Raw genomic sequence first — 27,143 nt, 5'->3', positions numbered from 1 at the left:
GGAAACCTGAAGCCAAGTTGAGAAGAAAGGGCTAGAAGCCCTGAAGTGCTCGAAAAGGGACAGGCATTCAGAGGTCTGCTATAGAAGAGGATCACACAAGACTCCCAGGCCACAGTAAGATCTGGGCATTTCTCGAAGGCTTGACAGCTGGAAGTCCCATTGAACATTCTCATTGCCTATGTTACATTTGGAGCCTATAGACGGCTTACTGGCCTTGGCAGGGGTGCACTGGATTTATCTGAGACAACAAGGCCCCGAGGGTGCAGACAGCTGGTGAGTGCTGGACTGGTGTTGCTGTCAATACTGGGCTCGTAGGCTGCTGGGTGCCGGATGCTGGGTGCTGGGTGCTGGGTGCCGGGTGCTGGGTGCAGGATGCATGTTAAATTAACAGCATTCACATTTTCTTTGTTGGTAGGGAATGGCGTTCATGGCTCTCTCCATTAACAGGGTCTACAGGTGTGGCCACATTGTCGCAGTATTGATGAGGACAAATTTGCCCTAGTTGAGAGGGGGCACTGCCCTTAGAAAGGGTTTCCTAAAGTAGCACCTGCTGTGGGGTCAGGAGGCAATCAGCCGCACATCTGGGATTAAAGTGGTATAGGCAAGAGTTCGTGCTCTGAGGTAGGAGGGAGGCTACTCAGATGCCAGGAGACCACCTTGCAGTCCTGGCTCCTGAGCTGGGGTGAGGAGACTGGCTCTCGCCAGTTGCTGAAGAAAGTCACTGAAGGGCTGAAATCACAGCAAGGATCAGACTGAACGGAGGAATGAAGGCCAGATTTCATTTTGACTGTGGTGGTGGCTCTGTAAGCCAGTGAGCAAGATTCTGTCTGAAGCCATGTTGTGAGCTCTGGCAACTGACTGTAGGAAAATTGTTTAAGAAAACACAAGGAGCTGAATGTTATGAAGAAACAGAGAGATGCTGAGGCAGAGAGGGTTTTGCGGGGTGGACGTGGTAGGATGCTGACATGGCCCTGCCAGAAACTCTCGATAGGAAGACAGGTGGGCTGGTTGCTATGCAAGGGCCAGTGCTGGGCTATGCAAGTGGTCTGCTGGGACTTTCACCCTAGGTAGCTCCAATTCCAAAACCTCCTTAACCAGGAAGGAGAGGCGCTTCCAAGCAGTAACAGGCAAGTGTAAGAGCTCTGCCCTGGTCCGCTCCCTCGCCCCTGGACATTCACAGTTTCACCTAAGAGCTTTGATCTACTTTTAAAGATTTATTGTTCTTTATGGCTGTGACTGGCTGCACACATTTATGAGCTGTCTGTGCTTGCCTGGTGCTCTCGGAGGCCAGAAGAGGGCGTGGGACTCTAGTTGGGATAGTAGGTACCCCGGGACTGTAGTTACAGATAGTAAGAGCTGCTCCATGAGGGCATTGAACTTGGGTCCCCTGAAAGAGGAGTCAGCGCTCTTAACTGATGAGACATTACTTCAGCCCTCTTTAGGAGATTTCTAAAATTTGGTTTACCTCAAAGTCAAGACTCAATTTAAGAATATTTATTTGGGGTTGAAGAGACAGACCAGTGGTTGAGAGCACTGGCTGCTCTCCCAGTGGACCCGGGTTCTTAGCACCCACATGGCAGCTCACTACCGGTAACCTGTAACTCTAGTTCTATGAGACTTGACTCTCTTCCGGCTTCCTTGGGCACTGCTTACATGTGGAGCATATGCACACATTCCCGCAGAACACACACACATTTCAAAGGAAAAAAATTGTATTTCCTCCTCATGCTTTGAGCATGCTAGGCAAATGATCTACCACTCAATTGCACCCCTGCTGGGGTGGTGTATGAGTGTGCACATTCGTGTGTGAGTGAAAGTGTGCATATGAGCATGTGCATGTGTGTGACGTGCGTGCATTTGTGTGGTATATGTGTGTGCACGACTTGTGCATTAGTGTGTATGAGTGTGTGCACATGAGTATGTGTATGAGTGTACATATGAGTAGGGGGATCTGTAAAGCCAGGGCAATTGTTGGTATCTCTGTCACTACCTACCTATGTGTGTGTGTATGTGTGTGGGGGGGGGTTGTGGTGGGGGTAGGGTACTCGAGTCCAGATTAGGGGACTACTTTGTGGCCCTGGTTACCTCCTTACTCCTTTATGTGACCTCCAAAGACTGAAGGACTCAGGCCATCAGTTTTTGAAGCAAGTTCCCCACCCCACGAGCCATTTTGCCAGCACCCTCACCTTACTTCTTGAGACTCACTGAGCTTGAGCTCTCTAATTGGACTTGGGTCCTCTAAAAGACAGTCTAGACTGGCTGACTAGACAGATACCCAGGATCCCATTTGTGCCACTCAGTGCTGGGATTACTGGAGCATAGTGCCAGACTCACTTCTTGAGTGAGTACTAGGGAACTGAACTCCGGTCTTCATGCTGATACAGCAAGCAGTTTGGCCCCCAGGACATCTCCTTATCCCCCAGTTTACATTTTTTAACCAAAACTGTCTTTATATCTGTAGATCTATATGCAGCCGTAAGAAATAAAGAGAAACATGGATTCCCAAGTTTTCCTTGATGGTCACAGCTATCAGTGCACAACATCACAACTAGAAGTTGCATCTAGAAACTCCAACCTGCAGCCAGAGCCAGGTTACAGGTATGTGTGTGTGTACATGTCAGTTGGTGTACACTGCATTGTTGACTAAAGCAGTCAGGACACCAAGCATTCTATTTCCACCAGGGTCAGTAATGTGGGAAATAAGGCTGGGCCTGGGGCCACACCTTACAGGAAAGACCAGACAAAAAGAACCCAGGGGATGGCTCCACACTTGCTGTAGAAGTATTAAGGCGCTGAAACCTTGGGCCCTATGAAATGAGGTCAGGGCGCAGGCCATCCTCCTAGGCAGGCAGGACTGAAAAGCATGGCTCCTTCCTAAGAGCCCTAGCCTGTCCTGCTCCACCAGCTTCTTTGCTGTTCCCTGGCTCCCACCTGAGCATTCCGGAGCCCCTCCAAGTCCACCTCGCTCTCAGATGTCCATGTGTGACTGCTACAGTGCTATTCAGGTATCCGCTCAGAGCCCAACCCTTAGGGGGGACCTCTCTCTCTCTCTCTCTCTCTCTCTCTCTCTCTCTCTCTCTCTCTCTCTCTCTCTCTCTCCTGGGATTTTTCTGTATAAGGGAATGATGCCAGCTTTCCTTAGCAAGGAAGTTAGGGTTTTTCTTTTTGTGTTTAGTTTTGTTTCTAAAACAATCAAACTCTTTAAAACCTAGGTGACTGGGACTGGAGCCATGACTCAACAGCTAGGAGCACTGTTCATACCGAGGACCTGGGTTCAATCCCCAACACCCACGTGGAGGTTCATAGTCAAATGTAACTCCAGTTCCAGGGGACCCAACACTCCCCTAGCCTCCACAGGCATGGTACACAAATACAGACAAAACACCCATACACACAAAATAAACTTAACCCCCCTCCAATAAACGGAGGCCCACACACTGCACACACATTGGTCCAGAGGTCATAAGGTTCCAAGTAAAGTTCTCCTTTACTGACCTAAGTGTCACTTTACATGGCTTTCCTGCCTGTGGACTGGCTCCCCTGGCCAGAGTAAGACATCCTGGGCTTGGGCAGGGCTGCAAGCTCAAGGTTGTCAGTCCTACAGTTAGCTCTAACTCACTCCCTGCAGCCTGGCAAGTATTTTCTACCACACCTGCCCTTGCCCACTCCCCAAGCCCCTGGTCTTTTTGAAAGGGTTTGACTTTTTGACTGTCCAAGTACTTGCTTTGTAGACCAAGGTGACCTCGAACTCAGAGATCCACCTGCCTCTGCCTCCCGAGCACTGGGATTAAAGGCTGTACCACTCACTAGATACTATGGTGAGCTTCTTTAAGTGAGGCCTGTGGGTCCTGGCAGAGGTTGTCCAGGAAACAGTGTGTTGTAAGCAGAAGGTGGAGAGCAGTGAACACACCCAATGTCTTCCTCTGGCACGGGTGTGCGCACCACACACAGACATTAAGAAAATAAAAGCTAGAGGCTGGAGAGATGGCTCAGCGGTTAAGAGCACCCACTGCTCTTCCAGAGGTCCTGAGTTCAATTCCCAGCAACCACATGGTGGCTCACAACCATCTGTAATGGGATCCGATGTCCTCTCCTGTGTCTGAAGAGTGTCAGTGTACTCACTTACATAGAATGAGTTAAGTCTTAAAAAACTGCCTGTGGAGCTAGGACTCCGCAGGTCCCAGATGGAGGGTGTGAGGCACTCTTCTTCCTCTAACTGGAGAGAGCACCAGCGAGCCTTTGGCCCTGCAGCAAGCAGAGGTGAGCGGGTCGTGTCTGAGGACAAGTTCAGGAAGGTCTGCCATGGAGGGAAGAGCAACTGCAGGGCAGCTTACGGCTGAAGTGGAAGTGGGAGCACACTGCACTGGGCCTGGGTCAGTCAGTCAGCAGGTGGAGGTCTGTCAGACACTGGCCTGTGGGAAGGGACGGCTAAGAATGAGGTACTGATAACTGGGAGGGATTTGGAGACCCAACGGTGATAAGAAGCAGTTATTAAGAATAAGGCAAGTATCAAAACCACTTAAAATATATTTTTTAAATCAAACACTTTATTTCCACATAACAAGCGCAAAAAACTCCCAAACACTTTTAACAATACAATTAACGAAGTCATGAAGTCAGTTATATACTACTCAAAGCCCCTAACGGTCACTCAGCTTAATGTTCCAAACATCTCCACACATGGTTTTTCAAAGCTACCTTTGGTTTTTGGAAAAACCAGTATGGACGTCAACACACACCGAACGCGTTAAACATTTGTTTAGGTTACGGTGTCCAACATTAGCTTACACCTGGCAAGTGGAGCGTGACTGAAGTCATACAGGTTCTGCGCCCAGAGCTCCTGCAGCGAGGAGGGGCGGAGGGCACGGGGAAGAGAGGCCAGTCCAGGTGGTGGCATCCCCACTGTGTGAGGTATGAGAGGTTAACGCTAGGATGCTGTCAAGTCAGTAAGCTTCGTGTTCCGAATGGTCCCGCTGAGGCTTGAGATGGGCACAGATGGTGGGGAAGGTGAAGCCAGAGAAGAGCTTTGAGCAACAAGCTCCCAAAGATGCTCAGGGGAGGAGGGAGCAAGCTACAGTTTCCACTGTTCTCACATTATCTCAGGGTGATTGTGGAGAAGTTCAGGTAAAACGTTCAAATATTTGCTTAGATTTTTAATCTGCTGCTCTATGAGAAGACCTCTCACATGCAGCAACTTTGTAACTTTCATTATAAAAGAGCCTACGAATAAATTCACAAAAAAGAGACAATTAATGTTGAGCAGCCAAAAAGTCATGGTTTATTATCTGAAGATTTCATAATTCAAACACAACCAAAGTGTACACTTACAATCACATCCTATTTGTAAACAGTTAAAAGCCACTGACCTCTTTTGCGTCTTAGGACACAAACGTTAGAATCAAGGCAATGAAATGACGGCATACTCTGTACTGTTAAAACTTTACCCTTGTTTAGTCTCTCTGACTAAGCAAGCATTATAATACCATTTGTGGGCAGAACAACAGGGGCTGGGGAGGAAAGAAATTTTAAAATGGTGTAACTCGTTAGTTTGCAACAACATTTAAAATTTTTATACAACAAACAACTCTGTAAGCCCAATGTCTTGGTTACAGTATGCATAGTTACTGATCTCGGCTTTAAGGTACAACAGTTAAACATGAACACAGTCACAAGAGAGCAGAGACATGAGAGCCACTGATGGGGTTACAAAAGTCACCTAGCGATTAGCAAACCATCATCACCCACTACTAAAGGACAGCATCTGAAAGCAGGCGGCAACTCCAGCTCGAAGCGCGGTTTTTCTTTTCTTTTTTTTTTTTTTCTTTTTTTCTTTTTTTTTGGCAGAGAAAATCTTGAACAGAGCAATACGTAGTATCAGTGCTAAGAGTTGGGTTTCTTCTTTCCTATAAGAAACTACAAGATTGTTTGACCGGGGACTGGTTTCCTGAGAACCATGCTCTTTGATTCAGGACGGGGATAGAAAACAGAAGAACATGGCCAATGCTGCTCTTTTCCCAGAGATAGAAGCGTCTTTAACCACCCTCCGCTTTTTTTTTTTTTTTGTCTTTTAATTTTTTTTTTTAAATGATGGAAGAGTAAACATTTTTTTTCTCAAAAAACAAACAAAAAATCTGTAAACAAGAAGGTTCACCGTGGGAACCTTCAAAACAACATGGAAAGCCTGTTCAAAGTGCAGGGCCCAACCTGGGCAGCAGGCGGGCTGCGGGTCACAGCGGTGGCCACAGTTTCTCAAACTGTAGAGCGAAATTCTTTAGTTTTACAACATGAAAAAACTGGTGCAATACTTTCATTAAGAACCCTACGTCAGTATCTCAACTTGATCTTGAACTCCACGACACCACACTAAGGTAGGCAACACGAGGCGTAGTAGAGAGCGCACGCCTTTAGGAACATCCTTGAGTAAACATTTACACTGGAGCAGCTGCCCCCCACGCTGCCGCTCAGACGGAGAGAACGTCACTCAGTGCAAAGGTAAAAGCTCATACATCAGCCCAAAACGGTTTTGCAAAAAAAAAAAAAAAAAAAAAACAAAAAAAAAAACAAAAAAAAAATAAAAAAATAAAAATAAAAGGTGGGGATGGGGGATGGAAATGAAGGAAAGAAGGAATCTGAAGGCTACACATGATGAATACACTAGTGAGCTCATTCCACACGGTTAGCTGTATGGCGCTATTTGGGAGTGTAAATAGATAGATACCCTTTCACATTATAATATTGGCCTGCATGATTCAAGTATTCAAACTGATATGTTTTGGGGAAAACAAAGTGGAAAATGTGCAGAAAAAAGCTGTTCCCACAGGTGGCCCTGGCTGCAGGCGGCGAGCCCAACTTAGTGCTCCTTTCCTTCTCTTCTTGAGGTCACAGTTTACATCTATACCTATGCGATTACATGGACTCTCCACCCCCACCCAGGTGGTCAACAGAAAGAAAAGCATTAATGGGGGATGGGCTGCTAATTCCCCGGGGGTCACTGCTGCTTGGGGGACCCCACAGGCTTGTGGAATAATGTGGGGTCCCCCAGAGGGAAGTGCCGTGAAGGTCTCCACAGTTAGTTCCCGACAGCCCAGCACCATTCCAGTGATTGAGATCAGTCCGGCTGGAGAATGAGTGGGAACAGTCGAGGGAGCCCAGCCGGCTCTGGCTGGACCCGAGAGACTGCCAGCCAGGAGAAGGGGTCAGAGACTGACTTTGTGCAAAGAAGCGACTGATCTCCTCTTCACTGGCAAACTCAGCGAGAATAGTAGTGTTCCCCAGCACACACCTAAAGGAGAGGGCACAACATGAGGTCTTCGAGCTGCATAGCTTCACAAGTTCAACTAGCGGTGGGACCTGCTCTGAGAGAAAACCAAGGAGGTGCAGAAGGAGCCCTGCCTGCTCCGTGCCCAGAGAGCGTGTCCCAGCAGGGGCCATGGGGTATCCAGACCAGAGTGCCTCCCACGGGCAATGCAAGGGCTGCTCCAGGATCTAAGGTCTTGCTATCCTTCCTGAAGTAGCCTTCAACTCCTGGGCTCAAGTGATCCCTCCACCTACGTCTCTCCAGGGCCACACTAGGCAGGTCTACAGGGGTCGGGGCCGACTTACATGTGCAGAGACTTTTGTGCCTTCACTACCTCTTCCTTTGAACTGTAACGGACCAGAGCATTTCCATGTGGGAGGTTCAGATGGAATGTAATCAGTGGGCCATGCTGCATGCACAGGGTGCGCAGAGTGGAGCCGTCAATCTAGACAGAGCAGGACACCGTTAGGGCTCCACTCTAAGAGCCACTGGAAGGTACCTCCTTCTCATGCCAGGCTCAGTGCCCCTTGCCCCGTCCTTATGTGCAGTGGGCCAAGAGCTAGCGATGAGTTATCACCCCAGGAGAGGCTCCATATTCCCCCACACCCCGACAGAACCTCAAGATGCTGCTCCCTAGGAGTGGGAGTAGCCCAGGGGCTAAGAAAGTGCTCAGATAGGAAAGAGTAGGCCACAGTTTCTGGAGGGGCGATATAATCCCACAAAGACACGCCTGCAAAGCCCAGCACCACTCGGGATTGGTAAGACAGAGGTGTTGTGCTGCCCTAAATATAACAGCGTGATTACTACTGCATGAGAGCCACAACACGAGAGCCACTGCATGAGATCCACTGGATGGAATTGGACGCAGCTGAATGCTATCCTCTGCTTAGCCTTGGTGACCAATGGCAGGCCTGTTCGGAACACTAAGCACTCCTGGCCCACTGTGTGGGGTCCCTCCTTACCTGAGGTGTGAGGTTCTTCAGAACAAGCCAATTGGTTATTCTCCCTGAGCTGCTCTCACCCCAGCTGGAGCCTGAACAAAGAAAAAGCAGTCAGCATCCTATAGCTCTGCCTGAACGACTGTTAAAGACAAACACACTTAATTTCAGTCAGCAAGAATTTGGGCTTCTTTCTCTTTTGCCTACTTAACCCAAAGACCTGTGACACAGGTTTGCTCCAGCTTGGACCAGGTGCTGACCTCTACCTTCCGGTGCCTCTGGTTTAGGGCAAACTGCTTCCAAATAGCGCCCCTAAGGGCAGGCCTCAAGTCAGCTTCTCTGAATGAGTCTCTAAGAAAGAACCTTTAAAGACACTGAACTCTTTGGTATCACCCAGACATTTTTTTATTTTGTCTGGGTTACCAAGTGAGCTCCCCATTGAGGCTTTCCTGTATGACCCCCCCAAGGCAATCCCTTTCCTTTTAGAAAGTAACATTTAAATACAATTAAGAACTACCTGCCCCATGACTCCTTACAGGTATTTCACAGTATGCCACTGTAGGCCTATGTCTGCTTGACCTCAATAGCATCCACTTCCACTCTCAAATATCTGCTTAAATAGTTAGCTTCATGGTCATTCTTGGGACAGGCCAAGCTACTACCCAAAAGAGCCCAATTTCTACAGAGTCTACCCAGCTTAATGTTCTATGTAACAGTCTTGGTCTGCAAGCCAGCCATGAGAGAGGAAACCAACAGACCTTTTAAGATGCATTCCCTTGGGGCTGAGGAGGTGCACACCTTTAACCCCAGCACTTGGGAGGCAGAGGCAGGTAGAGCTCAGTAAGTTTCCTGCCAGCCTAGGTCTACAGAGTAAGTTCTAGGACCTACTAGAGCTACACAGAGAAACCTTTTCTCCAAAACCAAAACAAAACAAAACAAGCAAACAACAAAAGAACAAAAAGAAACAGACAAATAACAAACAAACAAACAAAAGCATTCCCAAGGAGTTTTTGAGGAGAGATCACCCATCACTAGCATTGCTTTGGGTATGCATTCTTATCTATTTAGACAGGATCTCCAGGGTCTCATGGACAGATGACACCATGTCCTCATACTTACTGTTCTTACCCTCACTCCCCCCTCTGCTAGGATTTCAGGCAAGCACCACGACACAGGTTTGGCTAAACATTCTTAATAGTCAAGACCCCCAAAGATAAGAAAATTGTAAAAGGTAGGGATGAACTAGGAATTCTGTTCAAGCTCACTCTGCCTTTAGAGAGTGTGACCCGTAGTTGACAGTGTTGGTCCATGTTAAATTGGAGAGCCGGTACTAACCAATATTCAACAAACAGCCCATAATCAAGCACCGTAGCTATTGTGTCCTACCTGGGGTATATCTGGCGTCAGAATTTCCCCATCCTCCACCTACACGAAGGGGAGAATTATCCCACGTAGACAAGGGTGGCTTCTGACCAGTCAGCCCCGGAGGTGGGCGGGACGGAGCAGTGATGTTTTTAGGTGGTAAAGGGACTTTCCACAGCTCATGAGCCAGAGAGGTGTTTGTAACTGAACCAGGAGACCACGTCAATTTGGAATCACTATTTCTGGCTACTCAGAGGAGAAGAGGGGAAAAGAAAACAAGAAAAATTGAAAAAGGTGGGATAATGTTAGAAAGAGAAAATTCACAATAATATTCACTATACCATGAAAAGTGAGTCAAATAAACAAAAAACTATCAAAAACCCTAGATCCAGTTAAAGGCCTACAGGAGAAAAACTGGCAATCCTCCCTCAGGACCTGGGCTTTCGTCTGTTACTGCCTTGAGACTGTGCAAGCAGAGAATCGCTCTCTAAGATTACAACACAGACTATAAGACTATGTGGACTCCTAGCCAACTGGTCCCCTGAGAGAGACACAGGCCACAAATCCATTTTAAGCTCATCATTTACTCATAGGAGAAAGGCTATAGCAGTTACTCCAAGTTAGCAAGGTCGTACAGCAAATGCTTACTGGGAGAGACAACTATGTTAAACACAGTGCTAAAAGACAGGGGGAGAGAAAGTAGTGGGAAGCTTTTCAGCAACTCTTGATCATTCAGACTTGAGTTATTATAAAGCACAACATGGCCATTAGACCAAGGCTCCACCAAGTGTGGCTACAGGAAGCCTGGCCACAGCAGTTTGCCTGAGCTGTAGTAGATGCACACGGAAAACCCGGTGCTATGGCCATCTAGCTTACTGCAGAGGTCTAACTCTCCAGGACGCACTCATTCCTACAGTACCTCCCAATCCCCACTTCCCATATTTTATACAACTACCAGTCTGTAAGGATTGAAAATAAGTAATACAAATGGCTTTCAGAAGGTTTTGGATTAAACAGTGCTTTATCACAGGGCTGAGGTGGATCAGATGGCAGATGTAGACTGTTTTTCAGAGGGGAGAAATGATGTTTGCCACACTTCGATAGGACCACAAACACTCCCCAACAACCTGAGAAGACAGCAGAGGAAAAGCCACAGGTAGGCAGTTTCTGAGAGGGCCCACCTGAAGTGCTTTGTGCTGTACTGCTGAGGGGAACATTGTAGTTGGAGGCACGAATGGATGACCAGGCACTAGTTGAAGGCAGCGTGGTGTTCAAGGATGAGGATGACCCTGCAGAAGAAGAGTCCAGTTAGCAGAGCAGAGAACGGTGCCTGGAAGTTGCAGGATCACAGCATGCCCCAAGATAGGAGTTGAAAGGATTTGAATTAAAGATGGGGCTCAAGGCAGCAGCTTCCTTCCTGCTGATTGTTTCTGCCCTGACTTAGAACAGGCATTTTCTTCTTGATCCCTGAGTGTGTGCAGTGGCTAGATGAGCCAGGCTCTCCTTCCAGCACCGGGCACTGAAGAGGCTGTTCTTGCTGTTCCTATCTCTTAACTCTGAACTGCAATGACTTTGTACAGGCAAGACAGGTTATCAAGGCAGTCTGTCACAGGCAGTACCCAAGATTAACATATTCTCATCCTTTAGTTTTGCCTACAGCTGGACATTGCCTGGGCCCAGGTCGGTCCCTACAGTTCACTCTACACTCCATTTAGATACACTGACCCTTCCACTCACAACTTTTAGTTGTAGCTTTTTTTTACATATAAAATCTAATCTTTTGACTTTCAGAATATTCTTCCCACAAAGACACAGTTTCTATAAGCAACTGATTCTTAACTCCCCGTGCCTCGCTTCTGCTGTGTTCACCATCTTCTGCTGAATTGGCTTTCATGACCTCTACACAATCATATGGCAGATTCTGTTCTTTCAGAATGACAGGATTCTTGACTTAGCACTGGATATGACAAACCCTTGCTACCTTAATAAACTCTGTATTAGTAAAGACTGTTAGCTTTTACATTCTTTGTAAATTACTCAAGGACATAGAAAGAATATGTTTTACACAAAAAGTTTTCATATTTCAGTAACTCTTTTCACTAATCTTTCTTCTAGGAGAAAACAACAGACAGAATATTCATATACGCCTACGCTGAAAAACAGCCCCAAGGTACCACAGGGTTACTGCACTTGACAACCCTTAAGAAAATACATCTCAGTTTCACGGTTAGAAGCTTTGAGATCCCAGGCAGACTGTTTGTCCTGAGGAAAGCACATCAACATTTCAAGGATAAGTGAACTACAGAACTGACGGTAGCTACAACTGACAGTGTTATTGGAAAGTAAATGTTTGCCATTTCCTTGGTGTTCACTTACTCAAGGCACAAATGCAAATCATCTTAAAAGTAGTCAGTTAGTGCGTTTTTGTGTCACAACTCCTGTGGGTGTAAGGGAAGGAATCCTGCCTAAAGGTTCCCGAGCCACCCTGACCTGTTATTATCCCATGTTCCTGCACAACATCCTGATACCAACTCACGCCCTACGTACCACTGTTCCTGTCCCTGAGGTGGTCAACTTCCCGCACAGTATTAATTGAAAGACTGTTTATGACACTGCCAGGAGTGACGTAAGGGTCAGTTTCAGGGTCAATGTTTGGATAACCTTTCCATGGTTCACCAGGGCGAAATTCTGCAAATAAAAGTTCAAAATTAGTATACAGCTTTAAAATTCAAATTAAATATCCAAACATTCATTTCTAAATTCTGTGTGACAACACCCTAAAAGGGCAGGCTGGTATTACAGTATCTCACACCCCTAATCTTAACTTGCTTATTCATACAACTGGAGTAATTTCTGAGTTTCTAGCCTTACAGCACTGCAGCACCTCAAGCAGGCCAGAGATGCACCTTTGGTGATCCCCAGTGTCAAATAAGTCCTTTGACAGTCAGAGAAGGACCACCAACTAGAGGTTCTCAAGAGACTCCTCCCAGCAGCTAGTGGATTCATCCACCATCACTGCTTAGAGCAGAAAAGTGGAGCATGTAGTCCATGACGCAAGTCCAAGCCTGCCTCTTCACTGCATCACATCAGCAATTCTGACCACAGAACCAGGTTAAGCCGTGGCTAAGACTAGACATGGAGAGGTTGTAAGCATCTTACCTGGTGGCCAGTTAACACTGCTAGAGCCGTTAGGCGATTTGGCACGTGGCCAGCCATCTCCTATTGAACCTGGAGGACTGGCTGGTGAAGTACTGCTATTCATAAAGTCATAGGGAACAAATGGAGACTCTTCCAGCCTAAAACCACTTGAAATAGCACCTACAAAGAACAACATGATGATGAAATGTGATGATGGATGCCAAACTGTCCAGTACATTATACGAAGATGCAAGAAAAAAGGAGCACTCTGCTTTCTGACAGACAGTAAGCAAGGATTTTGACACATCACATGAAAAGTAGGTGGAAAGAATCAGTCACTCCAGGATTCCTGTTGCTCCTTTTCTCTGTGCCTCTCTGCTTATGACTTCATTCTGATGAAGACAGACCCTTTGCCCAAGTGCCAGATCTCTACCTCTACTTGTGTGTGTGTGTGTGTGTGTGTGTGTGTGTGTGTGTGTGTGTGTGTGTGTGTGTTCATGGAAGGCAGAGAGAGAGTGCCTGATTTCCTGGGCTGGAGTTAAAGTCAGCTGTGAGTTGCCTAACACTGGTGCTGGAAAGTAAATTGAGGTCCTTTATCAAGTGGAAAGCTGGATTAACCATGTGCCCTGTCACTCCAGCCCCATCTCATTATGGCCTAAAAGTTTTACTCCATATCTGCTACTCTGTCTTCTGCCTCCTTTCCAGCTCAGATGCAGACATCAAGCTGTTCTCTTTTAGTTGGTCTTCCTATAACTTAGTAGTTGGTTAAGTTTAAGACTTTAGGGTTGAGTATCATCAGACAGCCTCTCGAGACTCAGTACACCCAGGCATTCCTATGGAACTGTCTCAGACTTCTAACAAAACGCTATGTGCTACATCTTAAGAGTACTTATTATACTGTACCATGGGTGTCCACATTTACCTCTGCTAGCAAAAGAGTTTCTCTAGGGCAAGTGTGTGCAGAAACATCTATAGTATACAAGTTCAACTATATGTCCACAAGTACTTATTCATCTGTGCATTCTAGGAGTCTAGAATCATCTTAAGAAGGCACAGGAAATCCCATCCACTTTTGAAGATAAATAGGTAATTTTAAGAAATTAAATTAGCTGCTGAAAAGATGAATATTAACCCTATGACATGTGTGTGAGATGCCAGATGCGTTAGTATATACCTGAAATCCCAGCACCTGGGAAGCCAAGGTAGGAAGATTTTGAGTTCAAAACCACCCTGGGCTACATAATAAAATCAAACAGAAAATTGCTGTATAATTTAATGCTATATAACCGAACAAACCAAGTTAAATTCAGAGAATGTTAAAAAATAGAAGATAAGGACAATAAAATCACTTGGATACCTCCTAAATGACCATCAAGAAGGGAATTTATGGTAGGTGCATACAGCAGGGACACAAAGTCTCACTCCCAGATGAAGAGCTATTGGCACTGACTGGGTGGGGAGGGAGTAACACTCAAGGACAGGTCACGGGGCCAGAAGACAGCATAAACTGGCCTCCACAGTTGTCGCAGGTGGTTTTACAAAAACACCCACAAACACACATACATGTTATATGACAATTTATACCTTCAAAGAATAAATACATTATTTAAAGAGAGAAAATGGGATGTTTAAAAAAATTAATACAGCCTACGTCTCTATAATAGAGCATAATTAAAATCAATTTGTTTTCTACTTGGAAGTTTCTGGAAAAGCAGTAAGTGCTCTTAACTCTTGAGCCAACTCTTCACCTCTTGGTTTTGAAATTACAGTGTGTGTAGAGTGTATGTGAAGGTCAGAGGAGAAGCTGAGGAGGTGGCTCTGTCTTCTTATCAAATGGGTCTTAAACACTCAACTCTGGTTGTCCGGCTTAGTGGCAGACACTCCCATTAAGCAGTCATCCTCCACACCCACTCCACATTTGTTTCAAGACAAGTCTAAGACTATAATTGATACCATGTTTGCTGGAGTTTTGATCCAAAGACGTGTTCACAGACATGCTGTCCACTGTTGTCCACTTCCTTAGTCGTGACTGTGGCTCTTTAATACTGTTCATATCCATATTTACATTCAAGTTTGAGTTCAAGCCTTGAAAACACAATTTAAATCTTATAAACCAGCATATTTCCTTCTACTACCAAACGTCTTCTTCTTAATGTTTTCAACCCTGCAAATGTGCAGTGAGGTCACAGGTGCCTGGCTTGTAGCTACTCTAGTGCTCCACAGTACTCTATTTTCAAACCACAAGGGATAGTGAGAGCTGTCACACATAGAAGACTACTCCCCCACACAAGCTTGATCATTTAAAAGCTTCCCCAAATAGTAGAAAAAAAGTTTCAAGGGGACCATGCAGAGTTTGTCAATGCACTGAGTTTAGCCATCTCCCCAGAATGCCACGTATAATAATATTATGATCACTCTCAATCACCATTCCTTGATTGCAAACTGATGGATTTCCAGATAGTTCGCTAGCCAAAGGATGCTATGTAAAAGTACAGCTCTCAGCTCCTACAGTAACATCTGAGAGAAAGACTCCAGCATTCAGTGGTTTCCAATTCTGGTATTAGACCTGCAGTATGAATTCTCTGAAGTCATTCCAAGTTCCATTTTTGCAGAAAGCAATCAAATTTGTGCTTTTAGACCTACAGATTAGATCAACAATTTACAAATATTTTGCATAAAGGTTCAAAAGGAACCTGGAGAATGTATGGGCTATACAGGCTTCCCTATGTCACTATGCAAAAGCACCCACAGATAATGTTAAAACAAACAAACATAGCCCTGTCCCAATAAAACCTTTTTTGTGAAATTAAGATAGTGGGTCAAATTTTGCTTACAAGCTAGAGTGATGTCTGTGTGAATGAAGCAGAAGGGACAGGCTGCCAAGAGAAGCAACTCCCCTTCATCATCAGCGGCTTCTGCAGTGTTTAGCACAGCTTAACTGACATGGAAACTGCTTCTGCTAACCATCCCAAGGACTTAGTCCTAGCTGAGAGTCTATTATGTAATACCCAAAGAACCTCCCAAACAGAGAATCACCAGCAGAAGCACATACTCTAAGCACTGTCTACAGCCCATAATATGCTAGGAGAACTAATGGTCTTCAATGGAAATGGCGGTAATAACAAACTACTCATGAGTAACAACTCATTTATACGAAACTGTTGTTCAGGTGGGGGAGGGATAAAAGACAAAAGAGGTACGGTTAACCAAGAATCAAAACATAATCAGGAACCTGGGGAAGAGAAAACACACAAGCCTTAAATTTCCTCAATGAATGAAAAGCCTGGTTATACAATGGAAAAAATGAAAGACAATTTCTCTTCATACCTGTTCTCCTAAGACAAGTGACAACATAACGGGACTATTTCTAGTATTTTCCACAGAGCAGTGCCTGCATACCACCTCTCTTCCTCACAACACTATCATGCGTCTTCCTGCCCCTGCGCATCCTACAGTCTGAGTCTGAAAATGAGTGTGTCCTTTAGTCTGTTCCTTCCAATAGGTAGAACATTCTGACACATGAAGATGACTTAATCCAGAGGAAAGTGTGCTACTCTCCAATGAGGGGCGTCTAAGCCTGGTGCTGTGCTCAAGGACAAAGCTGCAAAGGCAGTGAAGGCACATGTGCATGGTGGCCAAGCAGGAACTCACCTATAGGGAAGCTGCTGAAAGCGTTTACTGGCGATGGCCCTTTCTGTAGCTCGGGTGTAGTGTGGGGCATGACATTGTCAAGGAAGGACTTCATGGCTGGCTGATGGAGCGGCTGCTGAGAAGGCGGAGTCTGCTGCTTCACCAGCAGGCTTGGATCAAGCTGACGAGACTGTTGCATCATCTGCTGCTGTACACTAAGAGGTCGACCCTTCAAACAAAACAATGCGGGGAAATTGTGGGAGTCTTTCTAGGGACACACTCTTCACTTCTGAACTCACCTCCTTCTCAGGAGAAAGGTCACCAATTAAAGTTCTATAGCTACTATGACTTCTGGGCAAAGAGCAGACTAAATAGCATGCTTAGTTTTATTTTAATAAAATTTCTTCAATGACAAGTGGAGAGGGTTGATCTACCTGCTGGTCTTGCTGCTGTCGGTTAGCAGAAGGCACGCTTCTCTGACTCTGTGCCCTCTGCTGCTGCGCTAACAATCGCTGAAAGAAGACAGAAAAGGATTGTCACTGTTCAGCTGTTACCAATTAGAACGTTTGACGATGACTATGGTCAGTGGACCTGGTAGAACTATGCTACATACCCAAGCCCCACCTCAGTTAGTAACCTCCTCCCATGGAATATCGCTTCTAGGTTCCAGAAATGAAAAAACAAAACAAAACACCAACACTCTTGCAGTACTGTGAATAAAGTCAAGGGCTTTGCATATGTTAAAGTATACCAATAAAGCACCTCTTCACCCCAGCTCACACTTTACAGGATTGTTTTCTCATTCTTCCATCCCTGTATCTGCCCTGAAAATGTCTTATAATTCATGTAGGTTCATGGTTCATCTTTTCTGACATGCTGCCAGCTCTGTGCAGGCTCTAATTGTGCGCCTCTGTGTACTGCAGTGTCTAATACAGAATTCCCACTGCATACCAAGCAGGCAGTAAGTACTTACCTGTAACTGGGAGATCTGAGAAAGCTGGTTTAGTTGGGATAGCTGGTTCAGCATGGCTACCTGTTGAGGGCCAAAGAGCGGATTCAGGCCACCGTTGTTTGGTGCATACTTCAGCAATGAAACTGGAACCTTAGGATCATAACGGTAAGTTAATAATGTTGCTGTAATTCCCAGACTAGCTAAATGTATGGTGCAACTTAATTATCAACAGGGCAGTTAAAATAATGGTTGTTCCATAAGTCGTTACTGTCATCCAGTATGCGTTCTCACACACACTCTTTCTCATGGCTACTAAAAATGGCAAGGATAACTCCTAACCTATTTGACTTTGCTGTTGCTCTCCCAGCAATGTTTTACAATGAAAATGGTATAGTTTAAAATAACCATTAATTTTCTTTATCCTTCATTCACACTTCTGAAAAAACAGCTAATTAGCACTTGCAGAACCCCCAAAATGTGAAAAATTATTATGATGTCCAGTGGTCATCTCAAACATAAAGTTTTAAGTTTAACTTATTTTTATGTGAATGGACGTTTTGTTTCCATGTATGTCAGCAAATCACATGCACTCCTGATGACCAAAGAGGCCAGGGGAGGGCATCAGAGTCCCCAGGAGTAGAGATAGACAGTTGGGAGTGGCCACAAGGATGAGACGTCTCTTAATGCTGAGCTATCACTCCAGCCCCCAAACATAAACTCATTCAAGGTTCTTCCCAGGAAAGTGGAGGAGTGGACCAGAAGCTTGTTCACCTGAGGGGAGAGTAATGGAGGAGGCACTTGAGCACGAAGATTAGGCTGAGATGAACTGAGAGGTTGTGCTGGAGGCTGCTGCATGCCCCGGGGTTGTGCTGCTGTGTTTCCAACACCAAACATACTGGGATTGCCATTCTAGAAAATAAACAACAAAATGACAAAGTGATTCTTTAGGGAAAGACACTCATTACTATATGATACTACTGCTTAAACACAGCAACTACATACAAGAGAGACATTACTACTAAGACAGATCATTCAAGAGAAAGCCTGTAATGCACATCTAGACTTACCTGTCTAACAGAATTCAAGTTTTGCGTACCCAGCCCTGCTATGGAGCCAAGGGCCTGGTTAGGTAGTGCATTATTTGAAGGGGGAAGCTTCATGCTTTGACTGGACATAAACTGCATGTTTTGGGATTCATCTGCTACAATGCCATCCTGATTGGACAGACAGAAAGATGTGTAACACCAGCCAAGCAAACAAGTAGAAGGGAGAAATCATTGCAGGAACAGAGCAGAGGTCACATGACATTCCAGCACCAACAGGAAACAAGTAGAAAACAGAAGAGATCAGATTAGTGTTAATTCTAGAGCACACAAAAAGAGCCAAACACGTATTTCATGGGATTAAGAAGAAAATATAAACAAAAGGTCTTTGCTAAACTGAGATATAAACGAAACAATAAACTAAAACTCCATTAATAAGAAAGTCACTTGAGTATACTTTTTATAGTATATATATTTTCACTAAATATTATACTACTAAGGGTATGGTTGATTATTCTCAGAATAAAAAATAAATAAATAAAGAAAGAAAGAAAGAAAGAAAGGAAGGAAGGAAGGAAGGAAGGAAGGAAGAAAGAAAGAAAGAAAGAAAGAAAGAAAGAAAGAAAGAAAGAAAGAAAGAAAGAAGGAAAGATTGTACCTTATCAAAGTAAGGATTGCGCTCCATGGAAGACTCTTTGGAAATCTGAGGCCGAGACCCAGGGCCTTTCCCGACCGCTCGATTGTAGTCACCAATATTCAGGCTATGCTTATCAATCTCCATCCGCTTGTCCTGTAACATTCCTAATAAATGCAAAACACTATCACCAGTGGGAAGAGATCCAACTTATTCCATTAAAAAAAAAAAGAATGTTCCCTTTCCAAAATCAAACAATTTCTGCTTTAACAAGAATATGCAAAAACTACATTTTCATTACATAAGTTCTGCATCGTAAGGGTAACACTCACCTTAATTCTCCACATTTTTTCAATCCTAAAATCTAACCCATTTATTCATTGCAAATGATGTGAGATGTCTATCACCATCAAAATACCAACAGAAGGAAAAGTTTCTTTAAACAGAAACAACTTTTAAAATGACATTAATTTCTTAAGCTACATCACATATTTCAATAGTCTACCCTCTGGCACCTGAAAAACCTTCCCCAGATCATCAATATCTCAAACCACACCCTTCTCAATTCTTTCCCAAAGAGATATGTGAGGAGCTGAGTAGAGTCCCGCCCACCAGTGAGGCGTGAGCAAGTGTGCTAGCCCTCCTTAAGCCGTGCTCCTCTCCCCCCACTACTCTAGGACATCTTCTGTGTTGAGTGGCAAAATACAACAGGTAATAGATCTTGATATGTTTACGTAGAGCAGTCCAAAAAAGTGAATTGAGAATGAAGAGACATGTAAGTGGCTGGTCATTGCGACCAGTGCTGTAATCATAGCAAGACAAGGAAAGAGTTCATGGTATCTGTCTGCCTTGAGTGTTAAAGAATTTCTGTGTGGATGTTGACCAAAGTATAGGTTTTTGGATTCTAGATGTTCAACTGGTGCTTTGTGCAAATACTATTAAGTTTAAAATTTCAGCATTTGAAATACTTCTGGTCCTACCTGAAACCACCTACAGTGTGTATCTCATTTTGACAGGATGTTAAATTTGTGTTCATTTGTACAGGCCAATCATTTTCTTTGTCTTTCCCGCTTTGCTCTATTCAAAAGTTAACTCTAATTTAGTCTTTAGGCAAGAAACTGGCTGAACTAAGGGTCATTTCCTCAGTGACACAATGGGGACTCTGCATTCTCTCTTCCTCATAAGAAAGCAAGCTGCTGTGTCAGACTGGAGTCATTTCACCACTGTGCTCAATTTCACCTGTGTGCAGTAGAAGGCCTATGAAGGTGAGGAGCCAAGGGTTAGGGAACACAGTACCAATTATTACGTTACTTATTGCATCTCAGTATCCACCCCTCACAATTGACATTTTAGGCTGGCTCTTTGCTAGTTGGCAACAAAGTTGTGTGGGTAGAGTGCAGGAGAGACGCCGTAAGAAAGGCCCGGGACTCCCAGTTCTGGTATGCTTTCTTCTGTAGCAGGGCTCACCTCATCAGCAGCCACAGCACACCTACCTGGTTCTAGGCCAGGATAGCAATACACAGTATAGCTGTCCTTTCTGGTTACCATCTCAATCTCTCTGCTTTTTTTTAAAATAGGCAATCCATTGATACTCCAATTCCTTGTTAGTCAATAATTTCTCATTTATGATCATCTTTTCTCTTCCATCCTGTTGTACTATCTCTCCTGATTGTACTGCCGTCTAATAAGCTACGTAGGCAAAGCTGACTCATACTTCATTAGACAGTCTCCTATGCCTTCCATCACTAACTGTTTATAGTACGAATAACTAACCAACTTCTCTTGAACTTGATCCTACTTTCCATTTTCTGTTTCAGTTTGGAGCTTTGAAAATATCAAATAGCTATTGCAACAAGTCTCTCTGGGTTTCCCACCTGTTAAATCTGGCCTATTCTCTGCTGTGTGCACATGAGTACATACACGTGAGTGTGTAGAAAGCACCAGTAGGGAGGGTATTAAAAACAAACAAACAAAAAAAAACCAGAAACAGGAAGTATTTATTGAAAACACATTTATAAAAAAAAGAAAAAGAAAAAGAAAAGAAAACACACACCTACCTTAATCCCTTATTTCAGAATGATCAGCTGCCACCTAGTTATCGAGCACTGTCACTTTGGCCAGGCTGCACCACCTATTCCAGCCCTGCCCTCCTTCACCACTCTGGCCCTAGTCAAGGACTACTTGGCATTTCTGACAATGGTTTGAGATGTCTCTGTCATTTAGGAAAGTCTTTATTATGCAGTCCTCTGATCCAGATGACTACATTCTGCACCTCAATAAACCCCTCTTGATGGGGCTTTGAGACAAAAGACTGATACTAGCACCTCCTGAGATGTGCACAGTGATGTGTCCCTTAAAGGGAAGTCACACTCACTTCACTCAGTCATGCTCACACAGCGCAGCACCAATGAGTCTAAAGTTAGAAGCAGGGCTGCTCTCTTGCACCGAGTGAGGGCTCTTTCAAATAGACCATAGCACAAGTAGGACTGCTTATCAGTGATAAATACAGATCAGAATGATTGACTTTTCTCTCACCTCCAGAAAGATCCATCTTATTGCTCTGTACATTTTCTTCTGGTGAGTCTCTCTGAAGATGGAAAAAGCGATGTGTTAGCAGACTTTACCAAGTAAAAACAAAGAGTGAAGAACTTTCCTTATTTCTTCACCTAAAATGCAAGCAGCCGATGAAGTTTCTCTCTTTTTTTTTCTTTTCCTTTTTTTTCGGAGCTGGGGACCGAACCCAGGGCCTAGCAAGCGCTCTACCACTGAGCTAAATCCCCAACCCCGAAGTTTCTCTTTTTAAATGTCTATTTCTGTATGTTTAGCACAGATGTGGAAGTTCATGCAGAGGCCAGAACGGAACTTCAAACACCCTGGAGCTAGAGTAAACGCGGACGTGAATCCCCTCCACAAGTACTGGGGACAGACCCTGCTCCTTTGAAGAGGAGCGAGTCTTCTCAACCATGAAACTGACTCTCTAGTCCTAGTTTTTAAAATATATTATATTTTAATGTAGTCTTAAGATGTTGCTCAAAATTTATAAAATTTAAGAATTAAGTCTTATTGGCTAATTTTACTCTAATTGATTCATATTTTAAAGACTTAAAGATGAGAAATTTTTTTAAGATGTATTATTTGTTTTATGTAAGTACACTGTCATACACTATTCAGACACACCAGAAGAGGGCATTAGATCTCATTACGGATGGTTGTGAGCCACCATGTGGTTGCTGGGAATTGAACTCAGGAGCTCTGGAAGAGCAGTTAATGCTCTTAACCACTGAGCCATCTCTTCAGCCCAAGAAATAGTTTTTAATAAAATAAAACAAAACTAGGATATATTATGAGTCACTACTAAAAAGGGAATTATTGGCTGCTAAGAAAATATACTTACTGAAAAACTGATATTTGAAAACTGCTTAACGAATGGGTTTATCCACGCGTCCTCTTGTTTGTTTCCGCCTTTCATCATTCCCTTTGTAAATAAAAGAGTAGAGAAGATGCCATGGCCATCTCTAATTATCTAGACATCATGATGGACTAGTAAAACTTTAAGACAATTCCCAACTCTCATTTTTAGCCAATATTTTCTCCTTCAATCAACTCTTATCAGAGGTGTTAACAATTAAATAAATAAACTCATTTGATTTTCAACTTCCTTTGCTCCAGGCCTCTGGTATAGCTGTAATGTACAGAGAGATCTCTAAAGGCAGGCAGTCAGAAGGAAAAGACAAAAGCAATGGAGGACCGTGGGACATTCCCGCCTCATAGATGGACTGTGCTCCTTGACATGTATCATCATTTGGGGTTTTGGAACTCTCATACCAAAGTAAAAATTAGATTCTCAGCTTAGTCCTAACAAACTAATTTAATCCATAATTTAATCATGAAGGAACACTTTACTAAAATGTTTCCACACAATAGTGTCTTTAATGCTTTCCTTTTGTGTTGTTAAGAACATGATATCCTGAGCAGCAGTTGGGCTGCTGTGGTAGGTTGAGCAGTACAGATATTACAACTGAGAACTGGCAGCAGTCACAGAGAGAGGCTGGGAGCCACAGAGACCTAGGCCTCACACTGACATGATGACCACAGGACCATCTCAGTGTATTAATGTCCTTTCCCAATGCTGTTACCTGTTCCTTCTGACTGTGAAAGAGCACAGCTTAACTCCCCACAAAGGCAGATCGTCTCTAAAGCAAGCACCTAACCTTCTCCAAAGATGCTGAAGGCGCCTCTTTTCCCTGTTTCCCCTTTCCACTTCCTCCCATGGTCTGAACAGCTGTCAGTCCCTGCCCCTTCTATTCTTAAATGTATTTCTAACTGTTCTTCCTTTCCACCTGGGATGATGTAGCAGCCTCTTGAGATCCCTACCTCTGGTTTTTCTCTACTGCAACTGGTATTTCACACCAACATTAGTCAGCATTCTTTGAATAAAAAGTTTTTTTCTTTAAGCCATGGTAAATTGCCTTCTTATCAATTTCACTGGCTCCTTACTTCGCCAATAATAAAGTTCCTATTTATCTTTCCTCTAATTACAGAGCCAGCTTTCTCTGTCATTTTTAGAAATCTTTCAGTTCTATCAGGCCACCCCAGGCATCTTCTACATCCCAGCACATGTGTGCTTGCCTGATGCCCCACCAGAGAATAGACGCCCTGAAGGGGCTGCTCTTCAGTGTATTGAACCCCAGCACCAAGCACAGTACCTGGCACACAGCAGAAGCTAAATAAGAGTTTGCAGTTGCTCTCTAAAGATTTTTACTAGTAGAAACAAAGGAGAAAGAGTAAAAAGGCTACACACCCTTTCCCTTCTCCTTTTTTTGCCACTCAGACCCTGTAAGGAAAGACAAAGTCACAAAACAGCATGGTCCAGTGGGAAGAACAAGGTGTTGAATCGCAAGATCTAAGCTGAGTCCTTGCTGTATCACTTACTACTTATGCAACTTTGGGCCAGTCACCACCTTCTCCAGTCTCAACTTCCTCCTCAGTAGCGTATCTCAGAAGGTTATGAGGATCAAATGATTCATGTAAAACATGTACAAGCATGTCATAAGCTACATGGCCAGGCATCAATAGGCAAATCCAGCCAAATGGAAGAAATTATAAAATGAAAATGGCAGGTCCTAGACTTTGAATCCCAGGATTAAAACGGACCAACCTTGGCTTTGAGTTAGGCCAAGTACCCACCAAATATATGACTTTTCAAGGGCCTCAAAAGGTAATCATTCTCAAATAGGGTGATGAGGACAGTTTGAAGTTGCTTGTGAGACTGGGCACCTATTTTAAAAGAAAGATGTCCCCAGGAGAATCTACCTCCAGCCCCCAGGCCCAAATATTACTACTTCCCAGGACCCAGTGGTTCCTGAACCTGGCTCAACATCAGACATATTCGTTGAGCTGCTGCAATTTCCAAAACTTGAGAAGACCTTAGGGTATAGCAGACTATGTTTTTAACAAGTGCAACCCATTTCTCATGTAAAGCCGGGTATGGAAACCCTTCCTAGGGATTTTCATCACAGGACCTTGGGGATGAGAAAGGGACAATGATGGTTAGTGAATAAACAGAATGGTGACTCTGGGTGAGGAGGTTAATGGATGATGGAGATGGACTGGCAGTGAAATGGAAAGTCAACATGGATTTGCCCTTCTCTTCATCCTCACCACTGCTGGCACCACGTGGGGCTTGTTGCCCCAGGCAGTACTGGTGGAGCTGAGGAGTAGAGAAATCCTGAGCTGTAGCAGTGGGGAGAAAGGAAGTTCCCATGGTCTGTTTTTCTAGGTAGCTGCCCATTCAAGAGGCTATACCTAAATTGGGGGCTGCCTGGACTGTACTGACTGCCATAAACGGGCAGATAGATTAATTTTCTGTGGGTAAACTACCTTGGAGATTTGAAGTTGCAAGAGCAAAGCTCTTGAAATGTTTACCTTGGATGACATTTTCTTGGTATATGGTGGCCAGTTTAAGGATGAGTTAAGCTCTTGAGATGAGCTACTGTTCCACATCCCAATCTCTACATCCTCCTCCTCTTCCCAGCCAGTGGGGCGACTTCCAGGCAATGGCGTGTCCTCACCACACCAGCCATCTTGCATAGATTTGGGTCCTGATTTGTAGATTTATGATACAAAGGCGAACAGAATTTATGAAAAAAATTCTCCAAGAGTCAGGCATGTTTCAAAGTACAGAGACATAGGAGCTAAACCATACACATCTTTACTTCTCAAATGCATGTAACAGAAAAGGTGCTTTTTGACTATATTCAAAGACACTGGAAAGAACTTATTTAAACATCCAATGAAACTTTCCATGTCTTCATAAATCTTAGGATTTCTAATCATGAGCAATAGTGGTTTCTTATGCATACCTACTTGGTTTTTTAAAATGATACAAAGAACAGAGGGTGAATGAGGTGGAAAAGACAATTGTCTATACTATTATTCTCTACAAGGCTGTTCAAAGGGTACTGAAGCCACAGTAGAACAAACATCTATCTCTACACACACAGGCCTTGGGGCTCCCATAATGTGTCCTGAGCCCAACATGGTAGAGGAACAATATTCATGTACATTTCAGGGTCCTTCCCTTCTAAGATTTGATGGTTTGGACACGTGTCTCACATTATATTATCTAGTCTCTCAAGCTGAATGGCATAAAAGCTGCTACATTCAGTTTTAAATAATCAAACAAAAGAATTTAGATTTAGTGGAGGATATGTAAATTATTCTTAGTTACTTTTGAGAAATACATCAGTAGTGACAATTTAGAAGCACTAGCCCATTTTTTAAATGTAGTTCATGAGTTTATCATCAGCACTACAAAATGGCTGCTAACAATCACAGATGACTTACCAGATTTGCTTAATGATTGTGGACCAACAGAGTTGGAGCCCCACGTGGATGCACTGGATGCTGCAGTAATGGGTTCTCCCCAGCTGGGACCACTGTCTATGGGCTTGCCCCAGGCTGAAGTACCATTATCCACAGTCGTGGCTGGAGTAGAAGGCTCTGCCCAAGGCTCACCCCAGCCTTTAGAAAGCATGGGAAAAAAAGTCATCAGCATAGACATTAGGAAACACCTTAAATAAAGGACAAGGAAGAGGACTTGGGAAGCGAGATGAAGAATTTCACATCACACAACTGAAAAATGATGCTGTGACAAGCAAGAGGCATATTTTGTGAAGAACACAAATTATTCTGCATTAATATAACTGTATAACGTTTTAACCTTTTCTTTCAAAACTGCCATCTGGTGTAAGAGGAGACTCTTTTGAATAATTTAATATAGCAAATCATCTTCCTAAAAACGTCAGGTTCTTCTGAACCAAAGCTTGAGACCTGAGGCAGGTGCAGTGTAAAGTTACACTAATTACATTTTACTGAAAGGACACTCTTCCCATAGCACTGTAGTGGACAACAACTGACTATGACTACCATCAAGTAAACAGCCAGCCTACCTTATACACACGGGAAAAGAGGTCTACACTTTCCCTAAGAGTTAAACATAAATCAATAGAATAGGCTTGTATTTCAAAACAAAACAAAAACCCCACAAAATTAGGCACTAAAAGAAGAATTCCTGAAAACATTACCAGCTCTCTAACCAATGCAGCGTTACTCAATAAAACTCCCATTAACGGGGTTGGGGATTTAGCTCAGTGGTAGAGCGCTTGCCTAGGAAGCGCAAGGCCCTGGGTTCGGTCCCCAGCTCCGAAAAAAAGAACCAAAAAAAAAAAAAAAAAAAACAAAAAAACTCCCCATGAACAAAGGCATTGTGGGCCTGTCACATTTACAAAATGTTGCCCTATCAATTTACAGAGAAAAGACTTTGCTCAGTACAGGAGAGGAAAGGTCGAGCATACTAGAAAGCAGTGCAATGCTTCAGATGCACACACTGTATCCAGTTATCTGAGTAGATGCTGACTTCATGCCTCATTTAGGAAACCCACTAAGGTCAAACATAATATCAAATATCCAGAGTACTGTACTCAGGCACTTGGCTTTATTGTACTTCAATAGTGAAACCACATTATTAAGGCTTGGTTAAGAATACCTAAATAAGTACGTAACTCTGCCACTCAGTCCCTTCTACTACATTCCTAACAGAATAGGGCAACACTCCCAAGACAGAGCTGTTGCCTGGTAGACTTCACCT

At 44.0% G+C, this 27,143-nt stretch overlaps 1 protein-coding gene and 1 long non-coding RNA gene across 20 annotated transcripts in view; one reads left to right on the top strand and one right to left on the bottom strand.

Annotated features, from left to right (window-relative positions):
* The first annotated feature begins 8 nt into the window (after positions 1-8).
* LOC134483807 (uncharacterized) lies at positions 9-13,656 on the top strand. Its single transcript, XR_015652518.1, has 3 exons — positions 9-273; positions 2,462-2,598; positions 11,713-13,656. It is a non-coding gene; the product is annotated as an uncharacterized LOC134483807 (long non-coding RNA).
* The window catches only part of Tnrc6a (trinucleotide repeat containing adaptor 6A), a 153,541-nt gene continuing 130,925 nt past the window's right edge, over positions 4,528-27,143 (bottom strand). For 4 of the 19 annotated variants that reach the window (XM_087559779.1, XM_087559814.1, XM_087559816.1 and 1 more), the window contains 19 exon segments: positions 25,841-26,017; positions 24,920-25,095; positions 23,796-23,828; positions 22,389-22,469; positions 21,530-21,581; positions 19,019-19,161; positions 18,385-18,531; positions 18,089-18,226; positions 17,339-17,467; positions 16,800-16,877; positions 16,387-16,594; positions 14,689-14,820; positions 12,757-12,915; positions 12,145-12,285; positions 10,779-10,886; positions 9,622-9,843; positions 8,260-8,330; positions 7,603-7,742; positions 4,528-7,282 (listed from right to left, as the gene is read on the bottom strand). In XM_087559779.1, coding sequence (XP_087415905.1) covers positions 6,907-7,282; positions 7,603-7,742; positions 8,260-8,330; positions 9,622-9,843; positions 10,779-10,886; positions 12,145-12,285; positions 12,757-12,915; positions 14,689-14,820; positions 16,387-16,594; positions 16,800-16,877; positions 17,339-17,467; positions 18,089-18,226; positions 18,385-18,531; positions 19,019-19,161; positions 21,530-21,581; positions 22,389-22,469; positions 23,796-23,828; positions 24,920-25,095; positions 25,841-26,017 — 2,711 coding nt within the window. In that variant the 3' untranslated portion in view covers positions 4,528-6,906. 19 annotated transcript variants of the gene reach the window in all.

The sequence above is a fragment of the Rattus norvegicus genome, chromosome 1 (assembly GCF_021556685.1).
Source record: "Rattus norvegicus strain SHRSP/BbbUtx chromosome 1, alternate assembly SHRSP_T2T, whole genome shotgun sequence".
Lineage (NCBI taxonomy): Eukaryota > Metazoa > Chordata > Mammalia > Rodentia > Muridae > Rattus > Rattus norvegicus.
Note: the sequence above shows the minus strand (reverse complement) of the source record. Positions and strands in the feature narration are given on the sequence as shown.